Genomic DNA, 19,223 nt, shown 5'->3' with positions numbered 1-19,223 from the left:
GAAATATTTTTAAAAATGTAAACCCTCACATGTCCAAAAAATGATATTTCACATTCCTGATGAAACAATTTCGGCAACCTGAATAGTAAAATAAAATTAAAATAAGCTTTTATTTATACTAAAATGTTCAAAATGCTAGACTAGAATACAGGAGAGAAAACGTGCAACTAACAAAAGTAAAGAATATACTGAGTTCCTGGTCAATAATCATATTACTTATAATGTCTATAAAATTTATAATACAAGTTTATAACTTTTTCTATGTCCAATATATTTTTCTTCTACTCATAAAACTTTTTATAACATCTACATAAATACATAGAAAATGTTTTTAAACTGAGACTTAAAATGCCATAATTTAAAAATTAAGTCTATGTGACTAGTAAAAATAAAAGTTCCAATATAGCACTTATTTATCAAAGCTCTATTAATATTTACATTATTACATATACATATATGCTTAAGCAGAGTATACAACATAGTATTATAATCATCTTTGAAATTGAGTCAACAATATGTGCACTAAATTTACTTTTGAGTTCAAGTCAATATACTTCTAATTAGCAAATTATACTACTTCCCTATAATGGACTATAAATTCATCACTTACATAATTACTTACCTAAGTACAGCTATTAAAGGTGCATATATTGAATCTCCATCATAAACATACATATGATCCCAGCTACATTCTGTGGCAAAATGATTGAATCTTAATCTTAACACTGCATTTGGACTGAAAAATATTAAAATATTTTTAAATTAATATATAATACACAAAACAGTCTTAAATTTTAGATAAAATATTTTATTCAAAATCTATTTACAGATCATTTTTCTACAAATCTTCAAATCACTAAAGTTAAAAGACTAATGAACTGTCATATCTAATTTGTAAAAATGAGATTTAACTTTAAATCTATTTATAGGCCATATGCAGGACACATCATTTTCTAAAACTTTAGTCAACAGATTCTTTCTGGATTAAGGTACAGTTACATAACTTATACACATTACTGAAACCTTACTGAACTGTCTACTAAAATGGGTGTATTTTATCATCACCAACTGTATTTGAAAAAAATTTATTTAAAAATTCAGCGCTCAGAATGAATTGTTCATAACTTTCATATGTTCACAGAATGAATATCACATCATGTACAACCACAAAAATGGGAAGTTTTGCTCAATGTAGTTATGATATGTCAAAATACATTCTACTGTCACATATGATTAAAAAGAACAAATTAAAAAATTTCAGAAACATTAAAAAGAATTCAACACTCAAGAAGCAACTATTCTCATTTCTATAAAACCCTTAGGTGGAGGCACTAAGTTCTTCAAATCATAATCAAAGGTCTCAATATAATATGCTATTTTTTTTCACTGATTATTCAGTATTTTATTGAAATAAGCATACTGTAACTGATTTAATCCAATAAGTTCTGATGGAACTAATTTATACCTCCTGCAGTGATTCCACCAGCTATTCAGAACATTTTGGGAGGGATCTCTCTTTCAAAACTGCCTTCAGAACCTTTGTCTGCTACATGCAATATACTATTAATAAACAGAAACCACAGGTATACAAGAATTAAGAATTCTAAAGTATATAAAAAATCTTTAAAAACATGGTTTTCTAAATAAACTCTTAAAATCACAAATTCAGAGTGACTTACTTGTGATCTTATTCATAATGTTTAAATAGATAAATTCCATTTCAGGCCCTATGATATTAATTCTTTATTCTATAAAATGTTCTTTTTTAAAAACATTAGAACTAAATTGCTGAATAGTATAAACCAATGGCATAAGTCAGCATGGAATATTTTTATACTTTCTATGGAGTTTTCAATTCTGAAACAAGGTATTTTAAAAGCACCAAAAAATGCCTATTTAATGCCATAGTAACTCAAAAAATTACATATACATACATATATATGTTCTAATATCGCAAGTGAAGGGGTACTATAATTTATATGAAATATAATTTCTAGACATTGTAAATCTCATCAAAAATATAAAGTTTCTAATAAGTAATTAAACAAACTATATACAATAAAATCACTACACTTGTTAATACGATAGTATTAAAATAATCACTTTTATCTTTTTAGGAAAAAATTAATTCAACTCAAATTGTATACTTACTAGCCTTCAATTAGCCATGTACATTTAGTTTTATACTTATAGTTAATTGGACCATCTGTTAAATATCCAGAAGGTTCTGTTAACCTAGAAAGGAAAAATTATGAAAATAATTACCTTAAAATAACTTTAAGACATAAAGCAGTATGAGAAAGTTCAAAAAAATCAGTAAGCCAAAGGAACAGAACAGCTGTTTCCAAAATGGAAGGTAAATTTACAACCTAAGAAAATTTTCAAATTACCGTATTTCTCCCTAATCTGAAAAGAAATTTACTTTAATTACCTAAATTAGGCATAAGAAAACACAAGACAACAAAATAAGAAGCAATAAATAATAGGAAAGAATTCAAAAGATACTCTTGGTATTATGAGATGCATCCATTAAAAAATATATAATTATTAAGTTAAATGGTAAGATTTAAAATTTTGACAGTTAACTGAAAACTATAAAAAGTAGCAGTAAAATTAAGTTTGCTGCTACTTTTTATATTTTTATACGCTAATGTATATAAATTATAAATGTTGAAGGAAAAATTAATGAAAATTCTAGTAATGAAAACTATAAAATTCAGAATTCAATGAAGAGGTTTAACAACAAATTAAATACAGTTGAAAACAGGAAAAGAGCTCTAGAAGACACAGTCACAGAAAATATCTCCACTATTACAGGATGTTTGAAAAATTAAAGCTTTGTATTTGGATCAGATCACTCCACTGGGTATAATTCCAATGGAACAATTAGTAGAAGAACAAAACCATTTATATATATATAAATCTATATATATATAAATTATGGTATAGTAAACAATTATACAAATGAACCATAATAGTTTTGCATGGTTTTAGTTTGCTTATTATATGTTACATATATTCTCTCTGCTTCGCTACTTTATTTTATATAAAGGCTACTGGAAATTAACTTTAAAATTTAATCTTTGGATAGAATATTCAGTGTGACTGTGACTGAAAATAAAGAAAATTAATATAACCAATGAACACTACCATGACTTGAGGATTTTGTTTCCTCATTTTCTGGAAAAGGTTAAAACTTCTTTCACTTTCAAGAACTACGCCTTCTTAAGAAAAAATACAGTATTGCGGGTTGTGGCTGGGGAATTCGAATATGTTCAGAAGGCTGCTTATGGAAGCTGAATCATCAAAGAGTGCACTGTGCCAGTTATCCATCTGTTGCCTCTCACCTCCAAATTCATCCTATTTGCCTACTCTGTGAAAATAGATCTGGGCCCTTTAAATATCTTTTTCTTTGCCAGATGGCAAGAATTTAAGCTGGCATGCTTTGTCAATAGAGTGCCCTGGAGAAACTGCAGGAGGGAAGGGCCTTTCTTCCTGGTTCCAGTGTGCTCGAGCAGCTCATGTGGCTTCTCCAGCATCAGACTCCTACAGAGTACACTGGTCAACAGCACCCAGCTGTCCACAGTTTCCCCCAGCCCTTCCTCTCAGGCAATTTTGTGGCAGAATGCCTACAGTGAGACACCTCCCCATGCAGTTTTCCTCAGCAATCTCAATAATGCCTTTGCGGCAAGTTCCACAGGGAAAATGATGAGCAAGTCCCACCAGCGCAGCCCTGAACTGACTTGTGCCATTCATTAAATCATAGCCATGCCTTGCCAGCAAGTGTGGGTCTCAGGCTGAGAGGAGCACCGGTTCTTACTTGGGTTTTCTATCTGGGCCATAAAAGCAGTAGAGGCTGTTCCTTGATCTATTATTTCTATATTCTTCAGAGTTTTCTATTTCTTACTAGTCAATTTCTCCTAACTCCATTCATTCTGTTAATTCTCATTTACATTAAACTTTTCCTGTTAAAATTATGATTCTGTTTCCTAACTGGATCCAGACCAGTACCTTCATAATCAAGGATATGAAAAATAAAATCACAGTGCATAATACTTTGCATCCAACATAATGGCGAGAATTGAAAATAAGAAGGTAAAGAAAAAAATTCTCATAAGACTAAATCAGTACAACTACTTTAGAAAATAATTTGACATTATTGTGCATAGTTAAAATGGACACATCTCAGTGCAGTCGCTGATGCTATTGGTGCCACACTCACTACACTCGTATCCTCTAAGACCACCTTACCATTCCCATACACTTCAGACTAAATTCTTAAGACCAGTACCTGCATCTCTGTTGAAGGGCTCTGAAGGCAAAGTTGTAAACAACCCAACTACATGCTTAAGAAGTACACCACAACACAGGGCTGATCTGCACAGACTGAGGAGGTTTTCATTCTTTCTTGGCTCTAGGCAATCAAGGAAATCTCTGTCAAAATACTAGCTGACCACTAGCTAAAGAAGTGGAGACTTCAAAAACCACACACAATAAAGAAAACAAACATTATGGAATATTTTAGAAAATTCACTAAACTAACAACCACGACCCACACAAGAAACAAAAACATACCTGAGAACGAAGAATTATGATTTCTAGCTATCACGTTATAAAGATCAAATGTCCCATCTCTGGCCAAAAAAAAATTTAAAAGTACAAAGCATGCAAAGAAATAATAAAGCATGACTTGGTCAAAGAAGAAATAAATACAACTCTCCTTGAGGAAACATAGACATGGGTATGCAAATACTTTAAATCAACTGTCTTAAAGAACTATAGGAAATACTAGACAAAAAACTAAAGGGAACAAGGAAAGTGATGTCTTACAAATAAAGAACATTAAGAAAAATTTAGAAATTTCCTTATTATAACACCTCAAAGTAATCTATTATTTCCATGCTTACAAAAAAGCAAGATAACAAAGGGTAAATCCTCTATAAAATGTGCTCATTATGGCTCATCAATAAATCCTTGTCAGTTTCTAACTTGCAGTTGTAATGAACCTTTAAAATCAAAATACTGTTGTAATTTAATTGTAAAAGTTTCCAAAAATCAAGAGCTGAATCTAATATTACAAAGTATAAGTCTTAATTTAAAATACAAACATAAATTCAGCCTATGTGATAAATAGTTTTGTGCCTCAGGGACTTGATTTTAAAGAAAATTCTAATTTGTTCCATGAACCTACCTTCCTAGCTACTTCTATTTCAATTTCTTTTAAAAAGAAGAAATAAAAGTTTAGTATATTCAAACAGCACCTTAATACACAGTAAAAATATATATATAATTCTTTTTACAAGGAAATAAAACTGGAAATTTAAAAGCAGGCAGCCCTGCTTTCCAAATATCACCCACAATTTAATCTACCACCATCCTAGCTGGGAATACACCTCTCAAACTGCAGATGAGGAAATCACCCCCCCCACTGCCACAAAAAAAGGCCCCCCAACATCACAGTATTAAAGCAGTCATGATGCTCCCTAATTCATCCTCTGCCCATGTTTCTGACCCTACAGTATATTTTCTATCACCCTACTTCCTCCAATTGCACAGTCCTGTCCTATGTTCCCAACACCTTAGTTTAAATTGAAAAAAAAAAAAAAAAAAAAATCCTTCCTCCGAAGGAACATACATTCTGGGAGCTACAACAATAGCCCTTCTCTCTTCACAGTAAGAGATGATGCAAAGGAGTCTTTATGCCTCCCCACTGAATGCACACAACAGGGAAATCTGAAAACTACACATCCTGTTCCGTTCCATTTGACTTCGGTAGGATAATTACATGGACTTTTAAGAAAACCCTATTCATCAAAGTTCCTGGACTCCTTCCCTACCTTCACCCCTCAGCCCTAAGCACTAAAGAGCCTACCTTTCCCTCCATCTACCACCAAGAGGTTTTCTCTTTGCCAATTCCAATCTAAGCATGTGAGTGGGAGATTGCCACAATCAAAGAATAGTTATATCCAATGAGGGATAGTCTTTATGCATGGTCGCCATTGTAAGCCATCCTCACATGGAAAGCCTTTTCAAATAGGTTTGCTAGTTTAAATACTATTTGCTGGTTTATTGATTCTTTTTTTTTTCCCTTAACCTCTGTTGACAAAGAGTACTTGTTCATTTTTTTGGTACAATGTAATGCTTCAAAACATGTATATGCTGTGAATTGAGCAAATCAGGCTAATGAACATACCCATCACCTCACATACTTATCATTTCTATGTGATGAGAACAGTCAAAATCCAGTCCTTTAGTCATTTTGAAATCTATATTAACTATAGTCATCATGTTGTGCAATAGAACACCAGACCACCGTACTCCTCCTAACTGAAACTTCTCACCTTTTGAACAACTTTTTCCCTTTCCTAACCAACTCAACCCCTCAGCTTCTGGTAACCACCATGCCACTCTCTACCTCCATGAATTCAAATTTTTAGCTTCCATTTGAGTGAGATATGCCACTTTTTTATTTGTTGATGGTCACTTAGGTTCTTCCCAATCTTGGCTATTAGAAATACTGCTGCAATGAACAGGGGGTGAAGACATCTCTTCAACACACTGATCTCAATTTCTTTGAATATATTCCCAGATATGGGACTGTTGGATCACATGAGTTCTTTGAGGAACTTCCCTACTGTTTTCCAAAATGGCCAACTGACTAATTTACAATCCCACTAATACTGTACAGGGGCGCTCTTTTCTCCACAGCCTGGTCAACACTTGTTATTTTTCATCTTTTTGACAATAGTCATTGTAACAGGTGTGAGGTGATAACTCATTGTGGTTTTAGTTTGCATTTCCCTAATGATTAATTGTGACGCACATTTTTTGTTTTTTTGAATTTTTGTATGTATGTCTTATTTTAAGAAATGTCTACTCAAGTTCTTTGCCTATTTTTTTAATAGGTATTTATTTTCTTATTATTTAGCAGCGTTTTTTGTTTGTTTTGGGGGGAGGTTGTTTGTTTATTTTGGTACTGGGGATTGAACCCAGGGACACTTTACCACTGAGCCACTTCCCTTTATTTTTTCTTTTGAGACAGAGTCTCACTAATTTGCTAATGCTGGTCTCAAACTTGCAATCCTCCTGTCTCAGCCTCCCAGGTCACTAGAATCACAGGCATGCGCCACCATGCCTGGCTGTTTTCTTATTATTAAATAGTTTGAGTTCTTTAATTATTTTGGATATGAGCCCCTTATCTGATGTATGACTTAAAAATATTTTCTCTCAATCTGTGCGTTTTCTCTTCACTCTGTTAATCCTTTAGCGTGCAGAGAGATTTCAGTTAGTGTATGGTGATGGCCAATCCAAGTAGTACTATAAAGCTGTCTTGGGTAGTGTACTTACACAGGAAAAATATTAACCTGTAAAGGCAATGATTCTGTGGTCGGGATATGATTTGTATACAGAGTGACCTCTAATGTGGGATGGCACCCAAGATAACTTACTGGAGTACATGAAGAAAATACCACAATTTCTGTTAGCATTATTAGTATACCACCCATTCAAAATGTTCTATTTCTATCCAAATCTCTCACAATCCTATCTTCAAATTGCTAACAGGACAAAATAGTACTTTCAGGATGAATGTTTCTAAGACCAAGTTTTTAGCACTTTAGCACATTAGTTATTGTCTGTCAGTCTGAATCTGTGGGCTAAGTTATACGGGATTGACAGTCACTGTTCTTCAGCAATTACCAAAGGATCATAAATTATGAAGAGGAGGTGTGTTCACCAAGAAGACAAACTATCCTGATTACACACATACCTACCAAAAAGCTTCAAAATACAAGATGTAAGACCAAGGGAAGGGCAGCTACAAACAGATAATTCACAATTATGGTTGGAGATATCAACACGGCCCTGTTATAAACAGAAAAAGTAAACAGAGTATGGGCAGAGACGCAGAAGACCCGAATATCGCTCAGCAGCAGACACATTCACTTCAAATGCCATGCAGTATTCACCAAGACATACCATCTTTTATCCAGAAAATAAGTTGTAACAGATTTGCAAGAAGTGGAATCATACATGGTATGTTTTCTGAACATAATGGAATTTAAATAGATAAAAGGAAAATCTCTGGTAAATTAAACAACATAATTATATATAAGCCACAGGTCAAAGAGGGTATCACAAGGAAAATTAGCATACTAAACTGAATGAAAATGAAAACAAAATACATCAATATATGTGAGAGGTAGCTAAAGCAGTGCATAAAAAACCCATACAGCATTAAAATGATTTCATTAAAAACCAAGAAATATCTCTAAGAATCTAAGTTTTCACTTTAAGAAACTAGAATAGCAAATTAGAATCAAATGAAGCAACATCAATGAAACTAAAAACAGCAAAAGAAAAAATAGCAGAAGTCAACAAAACCAAACATAATCTCCAAAAAAGTCAATAATATCAACAAATGTTGTTGGGACTAATGACATGTTAACTAACTCAGGCTGACTCCTTACTTCCTGGTGGGTGAGCAGGGCCTCAAAGGCGGTTTCAAGGGTTAGTGATGATGAATCGGACCACCGACAGGGATTGGTTAACAACAGTTCTGAACGTGATCAGCTCGTGCTTGCCATATAGTCCAATGGGACTCTCGCCTGCGCGAACCCCCCTGCCTTGCTGACCTTTAAGCTGATTGGTTCCCGCCTAGCCCCCACCCTACATAAAAGCTGTATGATTTCCTCAATAAACGAGTTCCTGCTGTGACGGGTCTCCCTGACAGGTCTGATTGTCCTCTGCCGGGAGGGGTGGGAGCCAGCGGTCAGTCGGCCCTACCTATCCCAGTCTGACCTTGTTGGGGAATGCCCCTTCCCTTGTCGCTGGTCGAGAAGAGCAAGGGGGCTTAAGACCCCAACAAAATGTCTTGCCAAAATAAACAAAAAGAAAACACAAACTACCAATATCAGGAATGAAGAAAGAATACCATCAAAGAGAAATTTTCATATGTTTAGTCAGTCTTAGAGTCCTGGAATAAACCACACATGGTCACAGTATATCATGCTTTTCATGTATTGTAGATCTGAATTAACACTTTGTTGTAAGATTTTTTTGTGACACTGGGGACTGAACAGAGGGCCTCACAGAAAATACTATTGCTTTATGTTCACAATAGATATTGCTCTTTTCTTACAGTGTTTCTAGTTTTCTTATGGTAATTCTAGCCTTATCAATTTAGTAAGGAAGTGATCCCTCTTTATTCTGTTTTCTGAAGAACTGGTATTAACTTCTTGAATATCTGGTAAAATTCACTGCTAATGTCTCTGGGCTTGGAATTTTCTTTGGGGGAAGGTTTGTAACTGTGGATTGAATTCCTTTAATGGATAGAGGAATATTCATCTTATTTATTTCATTTTGAGTGAGTTTTGATAACTTGATTATGTAGAAAATTGGTCCCTTTCATCTAAGTTTGCAAATTTATGGGCATAGGTTGTTCATAACATTCCCTTACTACCAACTAGAAGTCAAAAATAAAAAAAAAAAAATACTACCAATAACAATCACATTAAAAAATATATTTCAATATTAATCTAATAAAATATATACAGTATTTGTATCTGAAAATTACAAAACACTGATGCAAAAAGTGAATGAAAGCCTAAATAAATGAAATATACTATACTGATGAACCAGAAGATTCAATATTATTTAGATTATCAATTCTTCCCAAAATGACCTAGTGCCTTGACAGTCTCAACCAAAATCCCAACAAGATTTTGCTTTTAGAAATTGACAGAATGATTCTAATATTTATATGGAAAAGCAAGTGAACTCTCAAAGGTAAGAATAAAGTTGGAGGAATCTCATTTTCTAACTTCATGATTTACTATAAAAACACTATTATAAAGCCAGGGGGAATTCACAGAAAGACAAACACAGATGAATGGAACAGAATAGAGTCAAAAATTAGATACACAGGTAGCGAAATTCTATTAATTTTCAACAAAGATGCAAACACATCAGTGGAAAAAGGATAGCCTTTTCAACAAATGGTCATTTCATTCAACAAATGGTCATTTCATAATGTAAAGGGGTCAATTTACCACAAGAACATAATCAAAAATTTTATGTATCAGAGCTTCAAAATACATGAAGCAAAAATAGATACAACTGCAGAAAGAAATAGGTAAATACAAAATTATTATGGAAGGTTTTCTCAACAACTGATAAAGCAGACCAAAAATCAGAAAGGTTTTAGAAGATTTGAACAAAACTATCAACTAACTTGACCTAACTAAAACCATATAACACTACACTATCAATAGCAGAGCCCATACTACATGGACATAGAATATTGACCAAAACAAACAATATCCTGGCAAAAAAATTTTGAAGAATCCAGGTCATATTGCCCTGTACATATTAAATAAACTGAATTAGTAGTTTATACATACATACATATATATATATATATATATATATATATATATATATACTCTGTGTGTGTGTGTAAATTCTACCAAAAGCATAATGAAGAAGCAATGCCACATTCACACAAATTTTTCCAGCAAATAATCAGGAGGGTCCCAGCTCACTCTGTGGTGTCAGCATTAATGCCAACACCAAAATCAGTGAAATTTTAAACATCTGTTCTTTGAACAACACCATTAGAAGAATGAAAAGACAGCTCCAGTCTGGCAGAAAGTATTTCCAAATGGTAAGAAAGTAATATACAGACAGTATAAAGAATGCATAAAAATCAATAATGAGAAAAAAATGTATGTAAAAGATTTGAACAGACACCTCACTAAAGTAAATATACAGATAGCAAATAAAGACATGGTGAGATATGTGACATCATTAGTCATTAGGTAAATGCAAATTAAACCCCAATGAGATATCACTCATCTACTAAAACTGCTAAACTTTAAAAAGACTAACCACACCAAGTATTGGTGAGGATGTGAATTAACCAGCTCAGTCATACAATGGTGGAAACACAAATGATACAACTACTTGGGAAAACAGTTCTCCAGTTTCTTTAAAAAGTTAAACATGTATATGCCAGATGATCCAGCCATTCCACTCTTAGGTATTTCCCCAAGAGAAATGAAAAGTATATGTCCATTCAAAGACTTGTACATGAAAGTTCAGAGTAACTTTATAAGGAAAAGCCAAAAATTAGAAACAATCCAAACACCCATCAGCAGGTGAAGGGATAAATTATGGTGTATTCACCCACTGGGACAATATTCAGAAATTTTAAAAAAAATAGGCTACTGATAACTATTGATGAATCTCAAAATAAATACACTGTATCTAGAAGTCAAGCAAAAAGAAGTATGTAAGGTATGAGTTCACTTATATAAAATTCTAGAAAATACTAACAAATACATATTGAGAGAGTAGATCCATAGTTATCCAGGGAAAGGAAGAAGCAATTGGAAGGAAAGGGAGCTATTAAAAAATTTTGTTGTAACTGATATTTTTTATGATTTTTATTGTGGTGATAGTTTCAGAGGTATATACAAAATACAAAACTTAAAATTGTAAATTTATTTCAGATTCTACATTTTAAACTGTACAGTTTTATGAATGTCAATTATACTTTAATAGCTGTTTGAAATAACTTAAAGATACTATACCTGTAATTAATTCCTTTATTTTCAAAGTACTAAAAAGGAAAAATTGTACTTTAGGTGTATATAATAACATGGGGCTGGGGCTGGGGCTCTGTGGTAGAGCACTCACCTGGTACGTGTGAGCCACTGGGTTTAATCTTCACCACATAAAAACAAATAAATAAATAAAATAAAAGTATTGTATCCATCTGCAACTAAAAATAAAAAACACAAAAGAAGCCAGGCTCAGTGACCCATGCATGTAATCCCAGCTGCTCAGGAGGCTGAGGCAGGAGGATCACAAATTCACAGGCATCCTCAGCAAAATGAAGGTGCTAAGCAACTCTGAGACCCTGTCTCTAAATAAAATACAAAATAGGGTTGGGGATGTGGCTCAGTGGTCAAGGGCCCCGAGTTCAATCCCCAGTATCCCCCAAAAAATAAAAAATAAAAAAAAACAGAGTATATAATAATTTATAACCTAGTCTCAGGAGTCAGAGAAGTCTCCTTTAGAAACTAGTACTTAAGCTATCATTGGAAGGCTAATTAGTATTTATCCAAGCAAATACCAGATACAAAAGAGGGCTCAAAGAAGTAAACAATGTAAAATGCCCTGAGGCCAAAAAGAAAGGGACACTTTCAAAGAACTTTAAAAAACAAAGAAGAAGAAAGGAGGGGTACACCTCTTAAGAGTTAAAGGTGTCAAATCATGGAAACACCTTTCTCCAAAAACCAGCTTCCATCAATTTAGAATCCTAGAAAGAGTCCATTTGAATTATTTTCAATTCCTATTGTGTGTATAATGTAAAAGGAAGCCATCAATATAAATTATCTATTAGAATCTTACTTTGAAATAAAGACCTGGGGACAGGAAACATTCTAACTTTAGAGTTACTGAGAGTTTCCCTACAATTAATAGAAAGAATTCCATGTGTTTTTTAAACAGTAGCTTAGAAAAATGTTTACACATTTAATCCTGCCTCTCTTTGTTTATAACAAACTAATTCCTGACATTATATCTTCATTTTGCTATCACCAGAAATAAAATAGTTTCATTATAAATACGCAAAATTCAGTATCTAAGTCTGACTAACCTAAGACATTTTTTTAAAATTATATATATTGAATAAGACTTAAATAATTTTAGGAAAGCATTAAATAAATATAATAAAAAACTTACATTTACAAGTATTTCACAATATAGTGAGATTTTTCCAATCTTAGAGCATTAGTTTAGGTTATTTTGTTTACCTAAGAGAAATTAGAGTTATAAGTCCCACATTAGCAAGAAAATGTCTAAGAACACAAAATGTAAATTTATATAAATATGAATCTCAACTATTTTACAAAAATAATTCTGAACTATCTTCTAAATAAAGACTGTCACTCAAACGGATTATAGCAAAATGTTCTCTAGCTTAATTCTATACTAAGCTATTCAAATGTAATTTGAATTAGTCTATCATACCCTTGATTATATTTCAAATTGGTACCGTCCTTTCTGATTCTCAGTCCTATGACCTTTAGTCTTAACTGAATGAAGATCAGTGCTCATTTGTTTTACCTGATGAGGAACAGCTTGTAATTGTGAATGTTTTAGTCTTTTCAAAGGGAAACAGAAGACTGGAATCAATGATAAGAAAACTGAAGTATCACTTTTGATGCCATATTTGCTTCTGCACTTCTTCCCCCAACCATCAATCTTCCATTCTACAGAAGCATTTGAAGGATATTTTATTCCCTAGTGAAACCCTATAGTAGAAAATAGCTAAGTTACCATGGAATCAACCAATTAATTTTGACACCTGCTTACCAAGATTGATCAATCATTTCTGATGTCTGTCTGTAAGGCTGCTACCCTTCAGTTTCTTAAAAAGATTTTCAAGGTAATTAGTGAAGTGAGAATTTCTAGTTAAGTTCTTTCCCACTGGGTTACTACTTCAAATAATGAAAAACGAATCATTATCTTCGAATAAACCTTTCAGAGCTTAGCATATACATTTTATCAGGAAGAAGTCTTGTTTCTAAATATGATTCTTCTCTATAACATTAAATACACTGTCTTTACCCCTAAGAGTATACATAAGAGAGATAGCTGCACCAGTTATATTTACTCTAATTAATTGCTTGTATTCCACGGAGAAATGAAAAAGCATTTGTGAATTGAGTACAATGAATCATAGGAAATAACAACTTCCAAGGAAATTACGGGTATTCAATGATTAGTTCAGAGTTTATTGTTATATCATCATATCAACATTAAAAATCTATTCTCCTTATACTAAAAAACATATTTTGTTTATAAACACCATCTCTCAATGTTATTTAGGCTACTTTTAACTTGCTCTGAGAGCTCCCAGTCTACTAACTGGGACAACATCTGCTAGTGAGGTCACAGGCTGCTGATCTGGCTAAGAAGTTCCCCCACTATAAAACCTAGATACTATATGAGCTTCTCACAACTACAACAATTTACATCCTTTTTAGACAAACAGCAAATACACCCACACAAAGGCCAATATTGCTGAACTGCATGCGAATCAAGCAATCTTCCTCTTTATGTATAAAAAGATGTAAAAAATGAATGCAGCTCTTTTCACTGTTGACTGCCAGTTTACATGTTCAAATTCTCTCTTGCCAGGCAGGTAAAGAGGCTACTATTATAACCAAAGTGCAAAAACACACACAAATAAGTCTACTAAAGACACCATTCAATGAGATCCTTCTCATCTTAAAACACTTTTCAAACTTAATTAGCACCTCTTGCAAAATACTTTAAATGTATTTTAAACTATATTAATTTGTGAAAGTATGAATTCTGAAAACATTTAAGTCTACTGCTACAAATGAACTTCATAAAATTGCATTTTGAGATTTCACTTCCAAAAACTTGCTGTAATTTAAATAGCAAAATCTACCTAAAATTTTTAAGTGCAATTTTTAAAACATACATGTTTACATTGAGTTTTAAGGAGAATTGCCTTAACCAGCAACAACAAAAATGAAAGAAGGAAAATGAAAATAAGCTGTGTTTACAAGGAAATTCTAGAATATATTAATAAGGTAAACCATAGTCTCACCTCCGCCTAAGAGCCCAAGACATTTCACCTAAATTTTGCTGTCATTCCTGACAATAAATGTTAGCAATCTACATAGTGTAATTTCATAACCATAAGCTTCAGATTAAGTATCTAGAAGGCTAAGAAGCTGAATTTCTGTTACCTGCAAATTATCAAAAGGCTACACTAATGGCCTCAACTAACCCATTTCTTTTTACAATGGTGGTCAGGAACCTAATAAACATCAACCAATAAGGAGAAAGTATCTTTACTCAGTGAAACAAACTCCCTAACACCTTGAGCTTCAGAAAAACTGGAGTTCCCACACAATACCTAATTCGTGAATTAACCAGTTAGAAACTTCATTTTCTTCACAACCCACAAGAGTCCAAGTATTCATCCTTTTACCTAACGTAAAGTCATCCATGTATTTCTCAATGTAAGCCTATTCCAGCAAAGTCAACATCTCCTATTTGCTAAAAGTGCACGTATTGGGATAATTTGGAATCACAACCCAGTGGGCAAGTGATTCAAATTCACTGCCTGGTACAGGCATCCTGTAAGTCATAGAGCTATTGCGAGAAGCAAACGGGATAACCTACAACGCTTAGAACAGCGTTTGACACACTGTAAGCCCACCATAAACCTTTCCTCTTAAGGTCACTGGGTGCTAAATAAAACATTAGCAGGGGTCACGTCTAGAGAGGAGGATGGCGGAGCAGGTACTGGTAGACCACAACTTTGAACCTTTACACTTCTGTATTTAAATGTTTCATTATGCACATGTATCTCATGAGTTACTTGCATAATTTCTCATTTTAAAAATACTGTCCTAACAAAAATGGTGTTCGGCACTGTAACTGAGTTCGAAAATGTTCTTGCTGTGCAGGGATCAGAAGTCGCTGCGAGCATCTGGAACGCTCCGGGAGGCTTCGCTGCACGCCGGCCAGCGCCGCGCGCGGGCGCGAGAGCCCCGGGGCGCCCGCTGCCCGTGGGGTGCAGCGCGGGCCCCGCTCCCGCCCGCTCCCGGCCCCGGGGGGAGGGGGCGGCCGCAGCCGGACGGGGCTGAGGCCGGGGTCCCGCGAAGGCACTTACTTGAACCTGCCCTGGCAGTGCTGGCACTGGTCCCCCACCCAGCCCGGGTCGCAGAGGCAGGTGGAGTTGACACAGCGGCCGGAGAAGCAGGAGCCGGTTCTCTCGCACGGCTTAGACTGGGACACCTGCGCGTAGAGCGCCAGGTAGAGGAAGCCATAGCACAGCAGCCAGCTGTTCCCGTCCAGCAGCCAGGAGGAGGCGCCCCCGCCGCCGCCCGCCGGCCGAGCCCTCCACAGCCCCGGGGCGGCCGGCTGCGGGGCGCCGCTGCGGGCCTGGCCCCCGGGCTCCATCTTCCCCGCGCCCCTGCCCCGCGGGGCTGCGCTCGCGGGCGCGGACAGTGATGCTCCGGAGGGGAATCCCGGCGGCAGAGACCCTCGCCGCCGACTCGCCTCCTCCTCCTCTTCACCGGCGCCAGCCCCAGTCCCGCTCTCCGGTCAGGAGGGGCAGATCCCGACCGCCGTCGCCTCGGCTCGGCTGCCTCCAGTCGCACTCGCGCATCGCCGCCCAGCCTCCTGACCTTGTCCGCAGCGGGCCAACCCCACAGCCGCGGCGCCCCGGGCCGGACCCGAGGCGGGGAGCGGGCAGCACAGGCTGCGCCCGGCGCTCCGGAGGGGGACCTGGCGGCGCGGGGGAGGGGACCCCGCGCGCGGCCCCGCCTCGCCCGCGGCCCGCGCCAACAGCCTCGGCTCCGAGCGCCGCGCGCCCGGGAGGGCGGGGGCCGAGCGGGAGCCCCGAGGTGGGCGCGCCCACGCGGGAGGGGGGGACGGGGAGGCGGCAGTCAGCCTCGCGCCGCCCGCCAGGCGGCCGGCGGCCCCCCAGCAGCCATTTTCTCTCCCGAGCCGCTGGTCGGCGCGGGGGCCGCGGCCCGGGCCCGCGGTGCGTCGGGTCGCTCGCGCACCCTCGCGCGTGAGCGCGGTCCCCCCTCGCCCGGCGCCGTGGTCTCGCCCCGCCCCTGACAGGGACCTGGGACTCCCCCCGCGCGCGCCCACCCCGCGCGGCCCGCGAGCGGAGGGGCGGCTGGACCCCAGGTGTGGCCCGCGCGCCCGCGGTGCCCTTTGCCGGGCCGCGGGGGGAGCCGGCCCCACCCGCCCCGCGAGCCTGCCGAGCCCCTCAGATGAAAGACCCAGACGGGCTTCAGCAGAGAAGAAGCCCTTGGCGTCCGCGTCTAGGGCTGCAAAAGTGCAGCGCCTTTTCCTCAGCGCTTCTCCCTTCCTTCAGCCCATCCTCCTGCCTTTTTCTTCTTTTTTTTCTTAAAAGAGAAAAACTCCAACTACACACAAAGAGCTGAGCATGTGCAGCTAGCAAAAGTCTTAAAGGCACCGCAGTCTGACCACGTTGTGGGGTCCGCAAGGACAGGGAGCGGCGGGGGTTAGGGACTGTGAGTCTTCCCGTGGAGGGACCCCTCCAAGGGGGAGCCATTTCTTCCCCAGAAACACGATTCCCCCGCCCCCAACAAAGAACTGAGAGGCTCTGAGCCCCCAGCGCACCGCCCCTTCCCGACGCTGCCTCGGACCCCCACGGTCTCCCTTTCTGCCTGTCAGTGTTTCCTTCTCCATCTGGGACGATATTCTGTCTTGAAAATGTTTGCAACATCGGAGCTTTTGCAGAAGAGCAGAAATGATGCCCAGAAAAGAGCCGTTTTCCTTCGTCAGTGGCAATCTTTCTTCCTTGATATGACTTTCCAAGATTTGATGGCATATACCGAGATTTTTCCTTTGTACTTTTGTCCCTCCTTTACACCGACTTTTTATCTGAACCTTTGGGAAAGGAAGCCGAACACAAATTGCAGTCATGCATCCTCGAGTTACAGCACTCTTGCTGGAGCCCCCCCCAAAGAGCAGGCAATGTGAACAAGAATGTGAAATCTGCCAAGGACATTTCTGACGGCGAAAGGAGAAAACTTTTGGTTGTCACCACACAGTCATAATATTATTGTTAAGACTGAATTCGTGTTTATTTTGGGAATAATGTACTGGCGTCATCCCTTTTTAATCTCTATTATCCCCACTTTGCGGATGAAATCCTCCATTAACCCTACTTTGCAGATGAGAAAGAGAAACTCAGAAAGATTGAAACGTTAATCAATGGTAGGTTAGGAGTAAGTCATGAACAGAGCTTTAAATGCAAGTCCTCTGAGTTCCATGCGTTTTCCACTATTTCTCAAGCTGCTTCTTTTAACAGATGCTTTGTTCTCTTTTGGTGAATAAAAATATCAGTGTTGACTTAGTTTGCAAATGCCTCAATACTGACTCAAGGAGGAAAACAAATGTCCAGAAAGAAGTGAATCCTTTGCAACAGAAAAAGAAAAAGGAAAACCATGTCTGTCATTGGCACAACAAATAATCAATTTCCACCTCATATCAGCACCAGCGATGTCATCCTCAAGCCTAAACTTTGGACAGGCCCTTTCTTCCTTGCCCATGTTTTCCACATTGGGATGCCTCTTACAGATTTCTTGAGATGAGGAAAGAAATGAAGCAGAACACCCTACAAAAACCAATTAAAAGGAAGATCTTGTTCTGAATCATACCTTTTACATTTCCATGAATGAAATTCAGAACTGGTTCTAGTATCATCCATACATGAACAATCTCTGCTACTCTTCCATTCTCTTTCTGCCAAAGTTTAAAGTCAGCCACATTTTTCTCACATCTAATGCAGAGTTGCTATCAGACACGTGGAAAGTGGCCAAGCTTTTAAAACCCCTGGTAAGTGTGAAGGTAATTGAAAGGGTACACTGGAGTCCTGTTAGCAGATAGATCACAGCTCTGCCACATAATGACTATAGCCTATATTTGAGCAAAGGGTATGCCCATCAAAAATACATATCATTTAATCAACATTGCCTTTAGAATCATGCTGAAGCTATTAAATTAATATAAAATTATTCTCATAAAGATCTCATAGAATTTCCATTTGCCCTACATTGTATTTCTCTTTCAAATTGTTTTGGTCAACATTTTCCAAGTAACTAATTATGAGTTTAAATAAGAGAAAACAAAGATGAATAAGCATGATTTCTGTGATTTCTACACTAAATTGTGAGCTCTTCATACAGCATCATATACTTTACAAATGTAGACACAGGTCACTTACATGATTTTACAGGAAGTCAGTGACAAAGCTTTCCTAGCATCTTGATTGATGTCTCTGTATCTTCTATGATCAAGAAATTTTAAAACTTCCACGTTATCTTTTTTTCCCCTAAGGAAGTAAAGTCAGCATTCTAGCAGTGCTATGCAGCACTAAGATAATTCACAGTATTGGTAATGGCCATCATAAATCTAGCAGAAAGGTGAAAAATTACTCCAAAGAGGTAATGGAGTAAAAGTCAGCTTTACTGATGTAGGATAGAATTATTCTGATAAGAATTAACCACTAAAATTTCTCCAAGGGGAGACATAAGAAAAGTATATTTGTTTTTTCCATAATTAGCCTTACATCAGGACCTTCAGATACTTGGGTAGTATGTTTCATTTTCATTCACACCATTGAGTGGTTT

At 37.4% G+C, this 19,223-nt stretch overlaps 1 protein-coding gene across 2 annotated transcripts in view; it reads right to left on the bottom strand.

Annotated features, from left to right (window-relative positions):
• Positions 1-16,390, bottom strand: part of Atrnl1 (attractin like 1) — a 723,769-nt gene extending 707,379 nt beyond the window's left edge. The window contains exons 1-3 of one of the 2 annotated variants that reach the window (XM_047554249.1): positions 15,722-16,390; positions 2,152-2,235; positions 623-736 (exon numbers count right to left, since the gene is read on the bottom strand). In XM_047554249.1, the coding sequence (XP_047410205.1) occupies positions 623-736; positions 2,152-2,235; positions 15,722-16,011 (488 nt within the window). In that variant the 5' untranslated portion in view covers positions 16,012-16,390. The remainder of the gene's footprint in view (positions 1-622; positions 737-2,151; positions 2,236-15,721) is intronic. The other variant, XM_047554248.1, reaches the window with a different exon arrangement.
• Between the last annotated feature and the right edge of the window lie 2,833 nt (positions 16,391-19,223).

This window comes from Sciurus carolinensis, chromosome 5 (assembly GCF_902686445.1).
Source record: "Sciurus carolinensis chromosome 5, mSciCar1.2, whole genome shotgun sequence".
NCBI classification, from domain to species: Eukaryota; Metazoa; Chordata; class Mammalia; order Rodentia; family Sciuridae; genus Sciurus; species Sciurus carolinensis.
Note: the sequence above shows the minus strand (reverse complement) of the source record. Positions and strands in the feature narration are given on the sequence as shown.